At 43.6% G+C, this 22,744-nt stretch overlaps 1 protein-coding gene across 1 annotated transcript; it reads left to right on the forward strand.

Moving 5' to 3' along the window:
• Positions 1-966: 966 nt before the first annotated feature.
• Positions 967-22,659, forward strand: LOC311140865 (UBX domain-containing protein 11-like; the record flags this gene model as incomplete). Its single annotated transcript, XM_084176138.1, is given in 16 exon segments — positions 967-1,053; positions 1,057-1,073; positions 1,287-1,412; positions 1,523-1,557; positions 2,049-2,171; positions 2,573-2,673; positions 14,111-14,165; positions 14,407-14,486; positions 14,836-14,959; positions 15,525-15,745; positions 16,068-16,145; positions 16,266-16,417; positions 16,732-16,831; positions 16,923-16,996; positions 17,149-17,298; positions 22,043-22,659. Coding segments are annotated over 16 exon segments (1,665 nt in total). The 3' UTR covers positions 22,185-22,659.
• Between the last annotated feature and the right edge of the window lie 85 nt (positions 22,660-22,744).

The raw sequence follows: 22,744 nt of genomic DNA on the forward strand, positions 1-22,744 counted from the left end.
CACATCTAGCATTCCAGTGTTAATACTATTGTAATTATTTTGCACTATAGCCTATTTATTGCCTTACCTCCATAACTTGCTACATTTGCACACACTGTATATATATTTTCTGTTGTATTTTTGACTTTATGTTTTTTACCCCATATGTAACTCTGTGTTGTTTTTATTGCACTGCTTTGCTTTATCTTGGCCAGGTCGCAGTTGTAAATGAGAACCTGTTCTCAACTTGCTTACCTGGTTAAATAAAGGTGAAATAAAAAAAATAAAAAAAATACCTGGAAACGAATCACCACAAGTAAGTGCTATTGATGATATGTCTACAATTGCTGACCTCTACATTGCTGAACTCTACAATTAATATGGTTAATCTCTACTTAATACTTTACTAATACTGATATATTGGTTCTTACCTTGGCCTCTATGAACACAGAAAGCACCAGCAGGATGAAGACAGCACAGACCAGAGTTTTGTTCATGTTGAAGAGGGTTGAGTCTCTGAACAGCAAAAGTGTATCTGTGTCTATTTCAGTTAGAAGAAGGTGGGTCTGAAAGGGGTGTGTGCACCATGACGGTATGTGCGCAAGTACAGACATTTACATTTGACATTTTAGTCATTTAGCAGACGCTCTTATCCAGAGCGATTTACAGTTAGTGAGTGCATACATTTTTCATACAGACATCTGTTTTACAGTCATGAGCAGTGTAAATTAACTTTAATAGGGCCTACAGATGATTTGTATTGCATTGTATTGTATTGTTATGTTTTGTATAGCATGCATGGTATGTGTTCTGATCTAGGGCTAGGTGTGTGACAACTTTTGAAATAAAAGTAGACTAGTGTTTGGGTACATCATTCAATTTATATCAAGGTTTGTCGATGGATGATTACAACGTATACCTTTGTCTGGTTCGTCACGGTGGGAAGGAGGGTGTATTAAATTCTGGAACCAGCAACGAGCCAATGAAATGTCACGATCCACGTTACCAATGGCAACGAACTCCAAACAATCCTCTGTATGTAAAAGAAGAGCAAGCATAATATTCGAACCTACATAATCTAGAGTCATTCACTTGTAAGTAATACATAAATTCATAGCATGACAAATAAAAGTTACTTTCGTTACTAAGCCTAATAACTGAACCAAGTGTAGACTTTCAGGACAGTTATTTAGCGTGTTTAGCTGCTATGTGCTTGCATGTCAACCATGTCAATGTCAGCCAGGTGCTCATAAATATTGTATTTTTTACATTCATTGTTTAATCACAAAATTACCTCTGTACACTACTTTGCTAATCATTTGTGCATCCTATCGACCCCAAGTGTTTTATGAATGTGAGGAGATGAGCTCACCACTTTCAATGTTGGGGAAAAACCGACGGGTTCATCTTCCTGGGCCCATGAACCAGCAAGGGTATGTTCAAGAGAAAACAAAGTTGATATTTTCCTAGACAAGAAGTATTGCAATTAGATGGATTTCTCATTCATTTGCATTACTAATGATTGCCAATTTTGCTCAAATAGGAGAAGAGTGCCTTTGAAGGAGAATCCATTTGCAGGTATGGAATTAAGGTATTTCAAAGCCGATTTTTTATTGAGCAGATGGTCAGGGGGCAGAACATAATTACAAGTAATTTGTAGACTGCAAATTGACCACAAGAAGCACAAACATATATAATATTTAACTAAATCATTATTATTTCAAACCTTGCATACATTTGTATATAATCACAAATCTCTCTAGTGTGCGTGGGAATACTTTGGAACAGATTTCCAAAATTAAAATAACTTGGAGCTTATTTGCTGGTGTTTTTACAGTCTTTTATGACCAACAATAAAAAATAAAATATAATAACATTTTAGTATTATTTTTTGGTCATAAAACTTGGATGGCCAAATAAAATCACCCAAGGGCCAAATTCGGGAGGGGGGCTGCCAGTTGGGGAAACCCTGCTGTAGTCAAATTATTTGAAACCTGTACTGCCTCTGAATTTAGCTCTTTAAAAACCTGGGGTCATTCTGGTTGTGTTTTTTTCATATTTTTCTTTAGAATATGAAGCTACTCTGCTGAATGATGTATCTACTTTGAATCACCCTACGCCTCAAGCTCAAGCCACTGATATTGCCTGTCCTTCCAAATCAAAGGGCACACAAAGGAAAAGCAACAGCTGTTGTATGTTTGTTTGATGTCCTTGCAACTTGCCCTGTGCTGAAATATCCACAACCACAACCAACGTCACATCCGTCATGTTCAAAATAAGTGCTGTGAACACATACAATTTAGACAACACTGGAAATCCCATGTACGGTTGTTAGATTAGTTTGTGGTGTGCATTGACCACAAAATAGTGTCTCAATTTCCTAATACAGCACTATGGTCATAAAAATGTGGGTTTGGTTTTCTGATGATGTTCTGTAACATTGGAACAGAGGGTTCTCAGAATCAGTAAAAATGCATGCATCACTGTACCGTAAGACGCTTTGGACAAAAGCGTCTGCCGAGTGTCATACAGTAGCCTTGATTATACAGGCATTGCGCTTCCTGATCTAGTGAACTCTGACTGAACCCCACAGGTGCACCCCCTAGTGATTTTGAGCTGATGTCCTCCATGATGCAGAGGCTGAACCTGCTGGAGACCAAGGTGAAGACCCAAGCCCTGGACATTGACCACAAGGTGAGCCAAGTACCACACACCTTCAGACAAATGTGATGAGGTGGTGTTGAAGGAGTCAGGCGCATGAGGGTAAATCACAGAACAACAGGCTTTAATCCGCAAAATACAAGTTTACGCAGAAATGCGTCAAACACACTCCAGGGCACAAAACAGGCGCAATGGAAAATACAAAGCACACGGGAAATACTCCTGTCGATACAAAATACACAAGCTCCACTGAGCATCACTAACCTCCACAATAAACAATCACCCACACAGACAAGGAAGCAGAGGGAACACTTATACAATGACTAATGAGGGAATAAGGACCAGGTGTGTGTGATTGAAGACAAGACAAATGGAGTGATGATAAATGGATCGGCAGTAGCTAGTAAGCCGGTGACGCCGAACGCCGAAACCTGCCCGAACAAGGAGGGGAAGCAGCCTCGGCGGAAGTCGTGACAACAAAGAAATTACATTGTACATTACATTTCAGTCATTTAGCACACACTTATCCAGAGCGACTTCCAGTGCAATCAATGGAAAAACTGTTAACAACTCTGCATCTAGTTTCTGTGAACACCTCCAGCAAGACAGTGTTTTAGTTAGATCTGAAATCGACCTCAACCACATCCACCTCTGTGATCCTCCGCAACACCCAATCAAAAGCATGCATTTTAAACGAATGCTCAGCCACAGAATGCTGATGAAGTTGCACATACAGTGAGGGAAATAAGTATTTGACCCCCTCTCAATCAAAAACATTTCTGGCTCCCAGGTGTCTTTTCTACAGGTAACGAGCTGAGATTAGGAGCACACTCTTAAAGGGAGTGCTCCTAATCTCATCTTGTTACCTGTATAAAAGACACCTGTCCACAGAAGCAATCAATCAATCAGATTCCAAACTCTCCACCATGGCCAAGACCAAAGAGCTCTACAAGGATGTCAGGGACAAGATTGTAGACCTACACAAGGCTGGAATGGGCTACAAGACCATCGCCAAGCAGCTTGGTGAGAAGATGACAACAGTTGGTGCGATTATTCGCAAATGGAAGAAACACAAAAGAACTGTCAATCTCCCTTGGCCTGGGGCTCCATGCAATGATCATGAGAACGGTGAGGAAGCAGCCCAGAACTACACGGGAGGATCTTGTCAATGATCTCAAGGCAGCTGGGACCATAGTCACCAAGAAAACAATTGGTAACACACTACGCCGTGAAGTACTGAAATCCTGCAGAGCCTGCAAGGTCCCCCTGCTCAAGAAAGCACATATACATGCCCATCTGAAGTTTGCCAATGAACATCTGAATGATTCAGATGAGAACTGGGTGAAAATGTTGTGGTCAGATGAGACCAAAATTGAGCTCTTTGGCATCAACTCAACTCGCCGTGTTTGGAGTAGGAGGAATGCTGCCTATGACCCCAAGAACACCATCCCCATCGTCAAACATGGAGGTGGAAAATTATGCTTTTGGGGTGTTTTTCTGCTAAGGGGACATGACAACTTCACCGCATCAAAGGGACGATGGACGGGGCCATGTACCGTCAAATCTTGGGTGAGAACCTCCTTCCCTCAGCCAGGGCATTGAAAATGGGTTGTGGATGGGTATTCCAGCATGACAATGACCCAAAACACACGGCCAAGGCAACAAAGGAGTGGCTCAAGAAGAAGCACATTAAGGTCCTGGAGTGGCCTAGCCAGTCTCCAGACCTTCATCCCATAGAACATCTGTGGAGGGAGCTGAAGGTTCGAGTTGCCAAACATCAGCCTCGAAACCTTAATGACTTGGAGAAGATCTGCAAAGAGGAGTGGGACAAAATCCCTCCTGAGATGTGTGCAAACCTGGTGGCCAACTACAAGAAACGTCTGACCTCTGTGATTGCCAACAAGGGTTTTACCACCAAGTACTAAGTCATGTTTTGCAGAGGGGTCAAATACTTATTTCCCTCATTAAAATGCAAATCAATTTATAACATTTTTGACATGCGTTTTTCTGGATTTTTTTGTTGTTATTCTGTCTCTCACTGTTCAAATAAACCTACCATTAAAATTATAGACTGATCATTTCTTTGTCAGTGGGCAAATGTACAAAATCAGCAGGGGATCAAATATTTTTTTCCCTCACTGTACAGGATGCCTGTAACAAGTGTTAAGTCTGCACATATTTCTGCTACAGTATGTATGAACAGTAGCTAAATGGTGCCAATAAAGGTTTTCTAAACTTAAAAAAACTAAATAATTCTGCCAAATGTGTGAATGTGTGAATGTTGCACCAGTATTCTGTAGTTGACCTTTGTTCCTTATAGTGTGCATGACAAGAGACTCCTTATTTGTATGACAAAAACTCCTTATACTATAGTTTGACACTTCTCTTATTTTGTATGACAAGACACTTATTATAGTTTGTATGATGAGGTAATAAGAGACCTCCTCAAGCAGCAACATATTTTCCAAAGTTGTGCTGTCGAGTTGAAAACAGACAGTGTTTGGGAGTAGTTCCACTATGTAATTGAAATAGTAATATACCTACATTTTGCAGTAGCTTGGTGGTAGTTTACCGAAATTCAAATCTTCGTAGGCTTTTCAGTAGTTAATTACTTTTTTGCCATGTAGCAGTGTACAGTGCCTTGCAAAATTATGAATCCCCCTTGGAGTTTTTCCTATTTTGTTGTAATTAAAATTGCTTTTTATTTGGATTTCATGTAATGGACATACACAAAATAGTCCAAATTGGTGAAGTGAAATAAAAATTCTAAAAAATAAATTATGGAAAAGTGGTGCTTGCATATGTATTCACCCCCTTTGCTATGAAGCCCCTAAATAAGATCTGGTGCAACCAATTACCTTCAGAAGTCACATAATTAGTTAAATAAAGTCCACCTGTGTGCAATCTAAGTGTCGCATGATCTGTCACATGATCTCAGTATACAGCTGCGGAAAAAATTAAGAGACCACTGCAAAATTATCAGTTTCTCTGGTTTTACTATTTATAGGTATCTGTTTGGGTAAAAATAACATTTTTGTTTTATTCTATAAACTACTGACAACATTTCTCCCAAATTCCAAATAAAAATATTGTAATTTAGAGCATTTATTTGCAGTAAATGACAACTGGTCAAAATAACAAAAACGATGCAGTATTGTCAGACCTCGAATAATGCAGAAAATAAGTTCATGTTCATTTTTAAACAACACAATAGTAATGTTTTAACTTAGGAAGAGTTCAGAAATCAATATTTGGTGGAATAACCCTGATTTTCAATCACAGCTTTCATGCGTCTTGGTATGCTCTCCACCAGTCTTTCACATTGATGTTGGGTGACTTTATGCCACTCCTGGCGTAAAAATGCAAGCAGCTCGGCTTTGTTTGATGGCTTGTGACCATCCATCTTCCTCTTGATCACATTCCAGAAGTTTTCAATGGGGTTCAGGTCTGGAGATTGGGCTGGCCATGACAGGGTCTTGATCTGGTGGTCCTCCATCCACACCTTGATTGACCTGGCTGTGTGGCATGGCACATTGTCCTGCTGGAAAAACCAATCCTCAGAGTTGGGGAACAATGTCAGAGCAAAAGGAAGCAAGTTTTCTTCCAGGACAACCTTGTACGTGGCTTGATTCATGCGTCCTTCACAAAGACAATTCTGCCCGATTCCAGCCTTGCACCCCCAGATCATCACCGATCCTCCACCAAATTTCACAGTGGGTGCGAGACACTGTGGCTTGTAGGCCTCTCTAGGTCTCCGTCTAACCATTAGACGACCAGGTGTTGGGCAAAGCTGAAAATTGGACTCATCAGAGAAGATGACCTTACTCCAGTCCTCTACGGTCCAATCCTTATGGTCTTTTGCAAACCTCAGCCTGGCTCTACTTTGCTTCTCATTGATTAAGGGCTTTTTTCTAGCTTTGCACGACTTCAGCCCTGCCCCGGTTTCGAACCGTCCTCGCCGTTTACTTCACCCCAGCTGCCGTTTGCCATTCTTTTTGTTGGTCACTTGATGTCATCCTACGGTTGTTGAGTGACATTCGAATGGGTTGGCGGTCATCCCGGTCAGTAGAGAGTCGTTTTCGCCCTCTGCCGGTCTGTAGCTTTGTTGTCCCCAATGTCTGCTGCTTGACCTTGTTCTTATGAACTGCCGTCTTTGAAATTTTAAGGATGGAAGCAACCTGACGCTCACTGTATCCCTCTGCCAGTAAAGCCAGAATTGAACCCTTCTTTTCCTCACTCAGAACTTTCCTTTTCAACTCTTTTGGCATGGTCAATAGTTATTTTTAGATTAATATTACTTTTGAGGTACTATTAGCACTGTTTTTGTCATCCAGTTGGTCCTATTGCAAGAGGATAGTAATGACCACAGCAGTGGTTTTTATACTTTTCCTCGTTAAATAAGATTTGGTTAATGTGATCACCTAATCAGTACCTAATTCAGTAGAATGAGGTGTGCCTGTGTTGGAATTCAACAGACACTGGAATGGAATGGCTGTCATACATGTAGAGATGCTGATTTAAGAAAAATTTGCAGTGGTCTCTTAATTTTTTCCACAGCTGTATATAAACCTGTTCTGAAAGGCCCAAGAGTCTGCAACACCACTAAGCAAGGGGCACCACCAAGCAAGCGGCACCATGAAGACCAAGGAGCTCTCCAAACAGGTCAGGGACAAAGTTGTGGAGAAGTACAGATCAGGGTTGGGTTATAAAAAAATATCAGAAACTTTGAACATCCTACGGAGCACCATTAAATCCATTATTAAAAATTTGAAAGAATATGGCACCATAACAAACCTGCCAAGAGAGGGCCGCCCACCAAAACTCACGGACCAGGCAAGGAGGTCATTAAGAGACCAAAGATAACCCTGAAGTAGCTGCAAAGCTCCACAGCGGAGATTGGAGTATCTGTCCATAGGACCACTTTAAGCCGTACACTCCACAGAGCTGGGCTTTACGGAAGAGTGGCCAGAAAAAAGCCATTGCTTAAAGAAAAAAATAAGCAAACACGTTTAGTGTTCACCAAAAGGCATGTGGGAGACTCCCCAAACATATGGAAGAATGTACTCTGGTCAGATGAGACTAAAATTGAGCTTTTTGGCAATCAAGGAAAACGCTTTGTCTGGCGCAAACCCAACACCTCTCATCACCCCGAGAACACCATCCCCACAGTGAAGCATGGTGGTGGCAGCTTCATGCTGTGGGGATGTTTTTCATTGGCAGGGACTGGGAAACTGGTCAGAATTGAAGGAATGATGGATGGTGCTAAATACAGGGAGATTATTGAGGGAAACCTGTTTCAGTCTTCCAGAGATTTGAGACTGGGACGTAGATTCACTTTCCAGCAGGACAATGACCCTAAGCATACTGCTAAAGCAACACTCGAGTGGTTTAAGGGGAAACATTTAAATGTCTTGGAATGGCCTAGTCAAAGACCAGACCTCAATCCAATTGAGAATCTGTGGTATGACTTATAGATTGCTGTACACCAGCAGAACCCATCCAACTTGAAGGAGCTGGAGCAGTTTTGCCTTGAAGAATGGGCAAAAATCCCAGTGGCTAGATGTGCTAAGCTTATAGAGATACTCCAAGAGACGTGCAGCTGTAATTGCAGCAAAAGGTAGCTCTACTGTCACGATCGTCTTCCAAAGGAGCAGACCAATACGCAGCGTGTTGAGCGAACATGATAGACTTTATTAATTAAAGTGCCAAAACCAAAACAATAGACGATTCGTAACGTCCACAGTACCAATGACTGACAAGGAACAAAAACCCACAAACACAAGGTGAAAACACACAGTTTAAATATGGCTCCCAATCAGAGATAACGAGCCGACAGCTGACACTCGTTACCACTGATTGGGAGTCACACGACCAAACAAGGAAACAACCACATAGACAACCCAACCAAACAGAACACAACGAAACGAACATACCCTGGCTCAACATACAAAGTCCCGGAGCCAGAGCGTGACAGTACCCCCCCCTAAAGGCGCGGACTGCGACCGCGCCTCAAAAACCCCAAACAGGGGAGGGCTGGGTGGGCATTACTCCTCGGAGGCGGCTCCGGCTCCGGGCTTGACCACCACCCTTCTTCAATCCCCCCGTAGCGCCCCCGGTCCGATCTGACCCAGCTGGTAGGATCTGGACTGACGACGCGCACCCCTGGCTTGGCGCGTGAGGCAGGAACGGACCGGACCTGGCTGACGATACGCACCCTAGGCTTGATGCGTGGAGCCGGAACGGGCCTCACCAGGCTGACGACTCGCATCCCTGGCTTGGTGCGAGTAGCAGGAGTGGGCTGGATCAGGCTGACGGCTCGCACCCTTGGCTTGGTGCGAGTAGCAGGGACGAGCTGAACCAGGCTGACGACTCGCACCCTTGGCTTGGTGCGAGTAGCAGGGACGAGCTGAACCAGGCTGACGACTCGCACCCTTGGCTTGGTGCGAGTAGCAGGAACGGGCTGGACCAGGCTGGCGACTCGCACCCCTGGTTTGGTGCGAGTGGCAAGAACAGGCCGGGTCAGGCTGGCGACGCACGCCGTAGGCTTTGTGCGTGGAGCAGGAACAGGCCGGGCTGGGCTGGCGACGCACACCGTAGGTTTTGTGCGTGGAGCAGGAACAGGCCGGGCTGGGCTGGCGACGCACCCCGTAGGCTTTGTGCGTGGAGCAGGAACAGGCCGGGCTGGGCTGGCGACGCACACCGTAGGTTTTGTGCGTGGAGCAGGAACAGGCCGGGCTGGGCTGGCGACGCACCCCGTAGGCTTGGTGCGTGGAACAGGAACAGGCCGGGCTGGGCTGGCAACGCACACCGTAGGTTTTGTGCGTGGAGCAGGAACAGGCCGGGCTGGGCTGGCGACGCACCCCGTAGGCTTGGTGCGTGGAACAGGAACAGGCCGGGCTGGGCTGGCGACGCACACCGTAGGTTTTGTGCGTGGAGCAGGAACAGGCCGGGCTGGGCTGGCGACGCACACCGTAGGCTTAGTGCGAGGAGCAGGGACAGGCCGGACCGGGCTGGAGATGCGCACCGTCCATTTGGTGCGAGGAGCCGTAACAGGCCGGACCATACTGGGGATACACACCACTGGCTCTACTCCGGGAACTGGAACGGGCCGGACCGGACTGGTAACACACCCCAGTATTTCTCGCCGTGCCTCTAAACCTCCTTTCCCTACTTTGACCAGTGAGCCCCGTAACCTGGTGGCCTTTTGAATTCGCCCCTTCTCTGCCTCCGTCAGCCCCGTCGTCCATGCCCTGTGCCCCCCCCTAAAAATTTCTTGGGGGTGCCTCTCGTCCCTCCGACGCTGCTCCCACATCCAGGCTGCCGATTCCTGGACACGCTGCTTGGTCGTAGAATGGTGGGTTTTTCTGTCACGATCGTCTTCCAAAGGAGCAGACCAATACGCAGCGTGTTGAGCGAACATGATAGACTTTATTAATTAAAGTGCCAAAACCAAAACAATAGACGATTCGTAACGTCCACAGTACCAATGACTGACAAGGAACAAAAACCCACAAACACAAGGTGAAAACACACAGTTTAAATATGGCTCCCAATCAGAGATAACGAGCCGACAGCTGACACTCGTTACCACTGATTGGGAGTCACACGACCAAACAAGGAAACAACCACATAGACAACCCAACCAAACAGAACACAACGAAACGAACACACCCTGGCTCAACATACAAAGTCCCGGAGCCAGAGCGTGACATCTACAAAGTATTGACTTTGGGGAGATGAATAGTTATGCACGCTCAAGTTCTGTTTTTTTGTCTTACTTCTTGTTTGTGTCACAAAAAAAAATATTTGTGTAAATCAAATGATACAAACCCCCCAAAAATCCATTTTAATTCCAGGTTGAAAGGCAACAAAATAGGAAAAATGCCACTGTAGCTAACTACTGCAAATACCCATTAAATGCTTAGCCAAAATAATCTACAGTATACAAAGCATTTGGAAAGGATTCAGACCCCTTGACTTTTTCCACATCTTGTTACGTTACAGCCTTATTCTAAAATTGATTAAATATTTTTTTCCGCTCATCAATCTACACACAATACCCCATAATGACAAAGCAAAAACATGTTTTTATAAACATTTTTTTGTGTGTGCAAATTTATAAAAAATAAAAAACAGAAATACCTTATTTACATACACTACCAGTCAAAAGTTTAGACACACCTACTCATTCAAGGGTTTTTATTTATTTTTAAAAAATTTTACATTGTAGAATAATAGTGAAGACATCAAAACTATGACATAACACATATGGAATCATGTAGTAACCAAAAAAGTGTTAAACAAATCAAAATATATTTTATATTTGAGATTCTTCAAATAGCCACCCTTTGCCTTGATGACAGCTTTGCACACTCTTGACATTCTCTCAACCAGCTTCATGAGGTAGTCACCTGGAATGCATTTCAATTAACAGGTGTGCCTTGTTAAAAGTTAATTTGTGGAATTTCCTTCCTTCTTAATGCGTTTGAGACAGTCAGTTGTGTTGTGATAAGGTAGGGGGGGTATACAGAAGATAGCCCTATTTGGTAAAAGACCAAGTCCATATTATGGCAAGAACAGCTCAAATAAGCAAAGAGAAACAACAGTCCATCATTAAGACATGAAGGTCAGTCAATACGGAACATTTCAAGAACTTTGAAAGTGTCTTCAAGTGCAGTCGCAAAAACCATCAAGCGCTATGATGAAACTGGCTCTCATGAGAACCACCACAGGAATGGAAGACCCAGAGTTACCTCTGCTGCAGAGGATAAGTTCATTAGAGTTACCAGCCTCAGAAATTGCAGCCCAAATAAATGCTTCACAGAGTTCAAGTCACAGACACATCTCAACATCAACTGTTCTTAGGGGAATCAGGCCTTCATGGTCGAATTGCTGCAAAGAAACCACTACTAAAGGACACCAATAAGAAGAAGAAACCTGCTTGGGCCAAGAAACACAAGCAATGGACATTAGACCGGTGGAAATGTGTCGTTTGGATTTTTGGTTCCAACCGCCGTGTCTTTGTGAGATGCGGTGTGGGTGAACGGATGATCTCTGCTTGTGTAGTTCCCACCGTAAAGCATGGAGGAGGAGGTGTTATGGTGTGGGGGTGCTTTGCTGGTGACACTGTCTGTGATTTATTTAGAATTCAAGGCACACTTAACCAGCATGGCTACCAAAGCATTCTGCAGCGATACGCCATCCCATCTGGTTTGGGCTTAGTGGGACTATCATTTGTTTTTCAACAGGACAATGACCCAACACACCTCCAGGCTGTGTAAGGGCTATTTTACCAAGAAGGAGAGTGATGGAGTGCTGCATCAGATGACCTGGGCTCCACAATCGTTCGACCTCAACCCAATTGAGATGGTTTGGGATAAGTCGGACGGCAGAGTGAAGGAAAAGCAGCCAACAGGTGCTCAGCATATGTGGGAACTCCTTCAAGACTGTTGGAAAAGCATTACAGGTGAAGCTGGTTGAGAGAATGCAAAGCTGTCATCAAGGCAAAGGGTGACTGTTTGAAGAATCTCAAATCTCAAATATATAATATTAATATAATAATAATTTAACACCTTTTTGGTTACTACATGAATCAATATGTGTTATTTCATAGTTTTGATATTGTCACTATTATTCTACAATGTAGAAAATAGTAAAAATAAAGAAAAACCCTTGAATGAGTAGGTGTGTCCAAACTTTTGACTGGTACTGTAAGTTTTCAGACCCTTTGCTATGAGACTCGAAGTTGAGCTCAGGTGCATCCTGTTTCCATTGATCATCCTTGAGATGTTTGTACAACTTGATTGGAGTCCACCTGTGGTAAATTCAATTGATTGGACATGATTTGGAATTTCACACACCTGTCTATATAAGGTCCCACAGTTGACAGTGCATGTCAGAGCAAAAACCAAGTCATGAGGTTGAAGGAATTGTCCTTAGAACTCAGAGACAGGATTGTTTCGAGGCACAGATCTGGGGAAGGGTACCAAAAAATGTCTGCAGCATTGAAGGTCCCCAAGAACACAGTGGCCTCCATTATTTTTAAATGGAAGAAGTTTAGAACCACCAAGACTCTTCCTAGAGCTGGCCGCCCGGCCAAACTGAGCAATCGGGGGAGAAATGCCTTGGTCAGGGAGCTGACCAAGAAACCTATGATCACTCTGACAGAGCTACAGAGTTCCTCTGTGGAGATGGGAGAACCTTCCAGAAGGACAACCATCTCTGCAGCACTCCACCAATCAGGCCTTTATGACAGAGTGGCCAGACGGAAGCCACTCCTCAGTAAAAGGCACATGACAGCCCGCTTGGAGTTTGCCAAAAGGCACCTAAAGGACTATCAGACCATGAGAAACAAGATTCTCTGGTCTGATTAATCCAAGATTGAACTCTTTGGCCTGAATGCCAAGCGTCACGTCTGGAGGAAACCTGGCACCATCCTACGGTGAACCATGGTGGTGGCAGCATCATATTGTGGGGATGTTCTTCAGCGGCAGTGACTGGGGGACTAGACAGGATCGAGGGATAGATGAATGGAGCATAGTGCAGAGAGATGCTGGATGAAAACCTGCTCCAGAGTGCTCAGGACCTCAAACTGGGGCAAAGGTTCACCTTCCAACAGGACAACAACTCTAAGCACACAGCCAAGACAACGCAGGAGTGGCTTCGGGACAAGTCTCTGAATGTCCTTGAGCGCCCGGATCGAACATCTCTGGAGAGACCTGAAAATAGCTGTGCAGCGACGCTCCCCATCCAACCTGACAGAGCTTGAGAGGATCTGCAGAGAAGAATGGGAGAAACTCCCCAAATACAGGTGTGCCAAGCTTGTAGTGTCATACCCAAGAAGACTCGAGGCTGTAATCGCTGCCAAAGGTGCTTCAACAAAGTACTGAGTAAAGGGTCTGAATACTTATGTAAATGTAATATTTCAGTTTTTATAGTTTTTATACATTTGCTGCAATTTCTAAAAACCTGTTTTTGATTTATTATTATGGGTATTGTGTGTAGTTTGATGGGGGAAAAAACGATTAAATCAATTTTAGAATAAGGCTGTAACGTTACAAAATGTGGAAAAGGCAAGGTGACTGAATACTTTCCGCATGCACTGTATATCTTTTTAAACCCAGTACAATTATGACTTTTCAGACTTAGATATAATACCTTTTTACAAGGCAGTTTTGATGTGGTGAACTACTTTTTCAAAGTAGCTTTAGTTAAACAAACTATATTTCTCTTAAGGGTAGCTTTACTGTAGCTCAAATTCATCCAGTGTGAAGTAATTGGTAGCTTGGTAAACTATATTTTCATAGTAGCTTCCCCAACACTGAAAACAGAGACTAAAGGCAGTACTGGTCTATACACATCCAGCTAGTATTCTATCCATGAAGTACATGCCAAAACATTGATATACATACAGACCAAGCTCTTGACTTGACAACATATCTTTGTTAATTTAGTTATTTTCTATTTGAAGGAAAAAATTATTACAGTTCTGGAGGAGAAAGTGAAGCTTCTAAAGAAGTCAAAAGGTAGTTATTTCAGCCTACCGTACATCTCATACAGCTCTGGAACCACAGAGCTCCAGTCACAACACATGTAGACCTAGTATTCATGTCTTTATAGAAATACAGCCCCATATAGGCCTATACAGTGTACTCTACCTCTCTGTCATCTCTCTCTCATCTCTGTTAAGTTAAAATAAAATATATTAAGAGTATGGAACAAGTCGTGTTTGGTTAACCAAGACCATTCTGTTTCTGTGGTTTTTAGAGAAAAACAGTGATAGGAGCAGAGAGGATGATCTCATAAGAACATGCCACAGGCTTCAGGGCCAGGTATTGGAGATGGAGGTAAGACCATCATCGCCATGGTGATACAACAGTGCAATGTTTTTGTTGCAATGTTTTTTTGGGGTCCTCGGCTAACAGTTTGGTACATTGCACAGACATGGATTGACCGCACTATATTGAAAGCCATAGAAGAACTAACCTGTGTCTGTGTGATTTACAATATATCTTATGAAGTCAGTGCATGTCCAATTTAGACTTGAACTTTACTACATACAGTACAACAGAGAAGTTGAGTTGTGGTGGTTGAGTCATCTCTAAGTCTGTTGTAAATAGTTTAGTTCACCTCTTTAACTAATGTCACTGCAAAGTTTTTCTTCTTTAAACTCTGTGGTTTTTTTAAACCACACAGCGGTTTCTGAACGACTACGGCATGATCTGGGTGGGGAACGGAGAGGAGTGCGACACAGCCAGTCAACAGGAAGTAGAGGAAGCTGAGCAGACCCAGAGCTCCGAGAGAGGGGTGTGGCAGCCAGGTAAAGGAACCAGGGAGGTATTAAGTGCTGAACCTTATGTTGCAGATATAAATATTATTAATAGAGCTGCTACATTACATTTATATTTGTCATTTAGCAGACGCTCTTATCCAGAGCGACTTACAGTTAGTGCATACATTTTCATACTAATCTCTTCAAATTGCACACTCCACATTCAATACAATGCTGCTAAGATTCCCTATTCTATCTGACAGACAATCATATTATTTCTACATGATACATTTCTATCTGAACATGCTGTAACAGTACACCTTCCTTAACAGGTAGCCCCAGTACTCAGTGACCCTCTAATCCTCACCATAGGCCTGACTTTCAATTTACACTTGAAGTAAAACCTAATCAAATCACATTTTCAAACTGTCATTTCCAACAGTAGAAAGCAGCTGCCAAACAACAAAGAAGAGAGGTTTCTTTCATGACTTTGATGTTGTTTCAATGCACCAGTAAAGTTTCAAAGAGCTGTGCTCATGTGATGCCTGGATAGTTTTCAAACAGAAAATCTTTAATTATGCATTCACTTATTATGGTGACCTGTGTTTTGCAGAGACCTCTGTGGCCAGGAGGAACTTCCAGATGAACTTTGACCTGGTGCTCCAGAACATCCAGCAGTTGAACATCCTGGCTGGAGAAGGAGAGTCCTACATCAGGGCCACGTCCAGAGGGGCACAGCTGGCCCAGCAGCACCTCATCCCACTGCAGCTCTACAGCAATGGCATCTTCATGTTCAATGGGCCCTTCCGCTCTTACCAGGAAGCCAGCACACAGGTACAGACAGAGACTATATAGGGAATACTCGCTACACTCTGACTGGCTAGTCAGTACATAATCTCAGCACCCAGAACCAAATCAGCTACTGTTAAGGCTATTACGAGAGAGTACAACACACCTAACCAGGCACTGAAACTTAGACTAGATATTTAAACCAGGCATGACTTTAGATACATATTCACTGAAGATTATTTGATTTCAATGTTTCCATATATTGACTCTCTCTCAGATTGTAGCAGACAGAATAACTAAGAACAGAAAGCTCAGTTTGTATCTCAGTCCAATGTGTCTGACACCCAGCCGCTAATGACTTTAACAGCAGTGCATGCAAGACCTGATGGACGGATACTTCCCTTCTGAGCTACAGGACAGGTTTGCAGATGGGGTGCCCTTTCAGGTGTGTGTGTGCATGTGTGAATTTCAAATGTGCTTACGGTAAGAAAACTGACGACATGGACAACATATTTCCTGTTTGTTTTGTGGTGAGTAGTGGGACTTCCTCTTTTGGTGTTCACAGGTTCACGACAGGCGAGAGGAGGAGTTCAAAGAGAGGCGACCGTGGGCGGAGTTCCCTGGGAAGGGGCAGGCTGTTGTTGGAGGCACAGAGGGGGAGAAATCAACAGACAGCTTAGGACACGCCTACTGTACACTCTCTCAGATACCCGGTCGGTCCTCTCAGTATCACTTCAATTTGTTCTCCAAAACATGTGCTACACTTCACAAACTAGTTGAACCAACTTCAAAGGTGGAATCTCAATAGTATTTCTTGGATTGCTCGAGTCCTCTCTCCTCTTCCTGAAAATGCATGAGATGGCGAGGAACCTTAGATCTTCTCCAATGTGTTTTGAGGAGAGAGAACGCAAGGAATCAAAGAAATACAATTGAAATTCACATTTGAAGTTGGTTCAACTATACGTGTATCACTTGAGATTCACCCCAAGCCTCTTTTGCTCTGACTTGAACATTGATTTGCCCACAGACAGAAAACTGACAATGGACCAGTTCCTGAACAGGCTTCCCAAGGTCGTAGTGAAGGCTGGTAGAGTGATTGACATCAGGGACTCACTGAAAGCCAGTCTACAGGTGAGACCGATCTTTTGCATGTTTCTGCTTGTACCTGAAGATGATGGACATGAGTACTATATGTTAGTAAATGTCTGTGTCTTGAGTTTAGGGCTCTTCTGATGCTCCAAACAGCCATGCTGTGACCCTCATAGACACACCAGTGCTACAGGCCATGAAAGAGAGGTATGCAGGTACACTATCTAGAACTATTCACAAAACTCTTTCACTTCCACCACTAGGGGGCCTTGTGGGCCCTGGTGACAGAGGAGACCCAGGAAGAGGGACACACATTTGCCAATGTGGGTTATTAACCTGTTCTCTCTACTCTAACTCAGGTTGGAGTTGCATGAGACTGATCCCCCCACCACGGCCCGTGATGTCACCACACTGAGGGTGAAGTCAGAGGATGGCGAGCACACCTACGTCATGAAAATGCGCTTCTCTGAGACCATAGGTCACCTGCGCCAGTATCTGGACAAGCACAGGTGGGTTGGGAGCCATTACCACAAAATGCTGTGCAGAGTATTTTGCCCAGGAAGTCCATCAGGTTCACAGTACTTAATCTCAGTCACAGTGACTTTTGGGTCATGTTAATCTCGGACACCCAGAACTAAAATCTTGCATACTGCAAAAATGGAAGAGGCAAGTGGAAGGGGGAGAAAATAAGGATCTTGTCTGTCAGCCCTGCATTCAAGACCAAAATTGGTTAAAGAAAATGGTGATAAATAGAAAAGTATACTAGTTTCATTTAAAGACCAAAAAATTGACAGCTGTGCCATACAGATTGCAAAATAGTTGGGAAGAGATTCTCGATGTACCGATTCCATGGCACATGGTTTATGAACTGATAGACAAAACAACGCCAGATTCAAAACTTCGAGTTTTTCCTATTTAAATTATTATACAAAATTCTTGCAACTAACAGTATGTTATATATACAGTTGAAGTCGGAAGTTTACATACACTTAGGTTGGAGTCATTAAAACTTGTTTTTCAACCACTCTACAAATTTCTTGTTAACAAACTATAGTTTTGGCAAGTCGGTTAGGACATCTACTTTGTGCATGACACAAGTAATTTTTCCAACAATTGTTTAGAAAGATTATTTTACTTATAATTCACTGTATCACAATTCCAGTGGGTCAGAAGTTTACATACACTAAGTTGACTGTGCCTTTAAACAGCTTGGACAATTCCAGAAAATGATGTCATGGCTTTAGAAGCTTCTGATAGGCAAATTGACATAATTTGAGTCAATTGGAGGCGTACCTGTGGATGTATTTCAAGGCCTACCTTCAAACTCAGTGCCTCTTTGCTTGACATCACGGGAAAATCAAAAGAAATCAGACCTCCATATCAAAATATATTGTAGACCTCCATATGTCTGGTTCATACTTGGGAGCAATTTCCAAACGCCTGAAGGTACCACGTTCATCTGTACAAACAATAGTACGCAAGTATAAACACCATGGGACCACGCAGCCGTCATACCGCTCAGGAAGGAGACGCGTTCTGTCTCCTAGAGATGAACGTACTTTGGTGCAAAAAGTGCAAATCAATCCCAGAACAACAGCAAAGGACCTTGTGAAGATGCTGGAGGAAACAGGTACAAAAGTATCTATATCCACAGTAAAACAAGTCCTATATCGACATAACCTGAAAGGCCACTCAGCAAGGAAGAAGCCATTGCTCCAAAACCACCATAAAAAAAGCTTTGCAACTGCACATGGGGACAAAGATCGTACTTTTTGGAGAAATGTCCTCTGGTCTGATGAAACAAAAATAGAACTGTTTGGCCATAATGACCATCGTTATGTATGGAGGAAAAAGGGGGTAGCTTGCAAGCCGAAGAACACCATCCCAACCGTGAAGCACGGGGGTGGCAGCATCATGCTGTGGGGGTGCTTTGCTGCAGGAGGGACTGGTGCACTTCACAAAATAGATGGCGTCATGAGGAAGGAAAATTATGTGGATATATCGAAGCAAAACCTCAAGACATCAGTCAGGAAGTTAAAGCTTGGTCGCAAATGGGTCTTCCAAATGGACAATGACCCCAAGCATATTTCCAAAGTTGTGGCAAAATGGCTTAAGGACAACAAAGTCAAGGTATTGGAGTGGCCATCACAAATCCCTGACCTCAATCCTATACAGAAGATAGCCCTATTTGGTAAAAGACCAAGTCCATATTATGGCAAGAACAGCTCAAATAAGCAAAGAGAAACGACAGTCCATCATTACTTTAAGACATGAAGGTCAGTTAATACGGAAAATTAAGAACTTTGAACGTTTCTTGAAGTGCAGTCGCAAAAACCATCAAGCGCTATGATGAAACTGGCTCTCATGAGGACTGCCACAGGAATGGAAGACCCAGAGTTACCTCTGCTGCAGAGGATAAGTTCATTAGCGTTACCAGCCTCAGAAATTGCAGTCCAAATAAATGCTTCAGAGTTCAAGTAACAGACACATCTCAACATCAACTGTGAATCAGGCCTTCATGGTCAAATTGCTGCAAAGAAACCACTATTAAAGGACACCAATAATAAGAAGAGACTTGCTTGGGCCAAGAATCACGAGCAATAGACATTAGACCGGTGGAAATTTGTCCATTGGTCTGGAGTCTCCATGTGTATTTCCCACCGTAAAGCATGGAGGAGGAGGAGGTGTATGGGTGCTTTGCTGGTGACACCGTCTGTGATTTATTTAGAATTCAAGGCACACTTAACCAGCATTGCTACCACAGCATTCTGCAGCGATACGCCATCCCATCTGGTTTGGGCTTAGTGGGGCTATCATTTGTTTTTCAACAGGACAATGACCCAAAACAGACCTCCAGGCTGTGTAAGGGCTATTTTACCAAGAAGGAGAGTGATGGAGTGCTGCATCAGATGACCTGGGCTTCACAATCGGCCGACCTCAACCCAATTGAGATGGTTTGGGATGAGTCGGACGGCAGAGTGAAGGAAAAGCAGCCAACAAGTGCTCAGCATATGGGAACTCCTTCAAGACCGTTGGAAAAGCATTCCAGGTGAAGCTGGTTGAGAGAAAGCCAAGTGTGCAAAGCAGTCATCAAGGCAAAGGGTGGCTATTTGAAGAATCTCAAATATAAAATATTTTGATTTGTTTAACACTGTTTTGGTTACTACAAGATTCCATATGTGTTATTTCATAGTTTATGTCTTCACTATTATTGTACAATGTAAAAAAAAATCAAGAAAATCCCTTGAATGAGTAGGTGTGTCCAAACCTTTGACTGGTACTATATAATATATATATTTAAGATTATATACACTGCTCAAAAAAATAAAGGGAACACTAAAATAACACATCCTAGATCTGAATGAATGAAATAATCTTATTAAATACTTTTTTCTTTACATAGTTGAATGTGCTGACAACAAAATCACACAAAAATTATCAATGGAAATCAAATATCAACCCATGGAGGTCTGGATTTGGAGTCACCCTCAAAATTAAAGTGGAAAACCACACTACAGGCTGATCCAACTTTTATGTAATGTCCTTAAAACAAGTCAATATGAGGCTCAGTAGTGTGTGTGGCCTCCACGTGCCTGTATGACCTCCCTACAACGCCTGGGCATGCTCCTGATGAGGTGGTGGATGGTCTCCTGAGGGATCTCCTCCCAGACCTGGACTAAAGCATCCGCCAACTCCTTGACAGTCTGTGGTGCAACGTGGCGTTGGTGGATGGAGCGAGACATGATGTCCCAGATGTGCTCAATTGGATTCAGGTCTGGGGAACGGGCGGGCCAGTCCATAGCATCAATGCCTTCCTCTTGCAGGAACTGCTGACACACTCCAGCCACATGAGGTCTAGCATTGTCTTGCATTAGGAGGAACCCAGGGCCAACCGCACCAGCATATGGTCTCACAAGGGGTCTGAGGATCTCATCTCGGTACCTAATGTCAGTCAGGGTACCTCTGGCGAGCACATGGAGGGCTGTGCGGCCCCCCAAAGAAATGCCACCCCACACCATGACTGACCCACCGCCAAACCGGTCATGCTGGAGGATGTTGCAGGCAGCAGAACGTTCTCCACGGCGTCTCCAGACTCTGTCACGTCTGTCACATGTGCTCAGTGTGAACCTGCTTTCATCTGTGAAGAGCACAGGGCGCCAGTGGCGAATTTGCCAATCTTGGTGTTCTCTGGCAAATGCCAAACGTCCTGCTGTAAGCACAACCCCCACCTGTGGACGTCGGGCCCTCATGGAGTCTGTTTCTGACCGTTTGAGAAGACACATGCACATGCACATTTGTGGCCTGCTGGAGGTCATTTTGCAGGGCTCTGGCAGTGCTCCTCCTTGCACAAAGGCGGAGGTAGTGGTCCTGCTGCTGGGTTGTTGCCCTCCTACGGCCTCCTCCACGTCTCCTGATGTACTGGCCTGTCTCCTGGTAGTGCCTCCATGCTCTGGACACTACGCTGACAGACACAGTAAACCTTCTTGCCACAGCTCGCATTGATGTGCCATCCTGGATGAGCTGCACTACCTGAGCCACTTGTGTGGGTTGTAGATTCCGTTTCATGCTACCACTAGAGTGAAAGCACTGCCAGCATTCAAAAGTGACCAAAACATCAACCAGGAAGCATAGGAACTGAGAAGTGGTCTGTGGTCACCACTTGCAGAACCAGTCCTTTATTGGGGGTGTCTTGCTAATTGCCTATAATTTCCACCTGTTGTCTATTCCATTTGCACAACAGCATGTGAAATTTATTGTCAATCAGTGTTGCTTCCTAAGTGGACAGTTTGATTTCACAGAAGTGTGATTGACTTGGAGTTACATTGTGTTGTTTAAGTGTTCCCTTTATTTTTTTGAGCAGTATATATGGAAATGATGCAGACAATTACATTGATAGAAGCCACAATCTTTTTGCAATATTAAAGCTGATCCACCCCCCTATTTTTTGGTATAAATAAATAATAATCTGGCATAATTGCCTCAGATGCTCAATTAAGTTCTGGGGGGAGACATGCTAGAAAATGTACTAACGAGACTAGCCAAGTATCCACTCCTCTAAATAGAAACTCTCAGCCAGTTTTGGGCAAGTCTATGGGCCAAATGATCCTATCTGCGGAATCATGATTTGTCCAAATGATCAGCGACGAAAAATCAGTGTACCAGAACAAAGTCGCATCCCAGTCTGTTGACATATTATGAAAGCTCAGTCCTGTGCAATGCAATCTATATCAACTCTCTCCCTCTCAATTTCAGATGGACAGATACCCCAGCGTATGACATCATCAGTGCGTTCCCACAGCGCTGCTACAGTGAGGATTCCCAGACACTCCTCTCCTGTGGGCTCACTCCCAATGCTGCGCTGCTTCTTAGGACTAGGCCAGCCCCACCGCAATGACAGAGAACAACAATCGCCCTGTCACTCTCATGGTTATAAAATATTTACTTTCATAAACATGTATATTCAGCTCTGATAGGGATGTGGCACTGGAGGGCGCCAACACTTACAAAACTATCTTTTTCAGGATCATCATGACATTGGAAAAATCCTAAATTCCATAGGAATACAATAACTTGCATAATTATTGATGCTGATGCAGACAATTCACCTTGAACCATGACTGCTTAAAAAGGTAGAGTTAGCTAAATAATGTTGCATGAGCAGCACCGCAGATATTGCGATGAGCAAGACTTCGCTCTCAGTCACACTCAGTATCTGCACATGGGCACGGGATCGCTTCACGCTCTTACAACGTGGTAGCCAAGGGACCAAAACAGCAGAGCCGTTTAGCCTCGCGCTTCAATGCTCTTAGCTGTTGCGGAACATTGACCCACTATGCGGTTTGCTTTGTGCATCTACGTCATATCACTGACTCAAATGTACGTTTTTTCAAACAAAGTAAATTACAATTCAACATATGGGGGGAAAAAATATGTAAATACAATTAAGGATACAAA

This window comes from Coregonus lavaretus (assembly GCF_964263955.1).
Source record: "Coregonus lavaretus genome assembly, chromosome: 13".
In the NCBI taxonomy this organism is placed as follows: Eukaryota; Metazoa; Chordata; class Actinopteri; order Salmoniformes; family Salmonidae; genus Coregonus; species Coregonus lavaretus.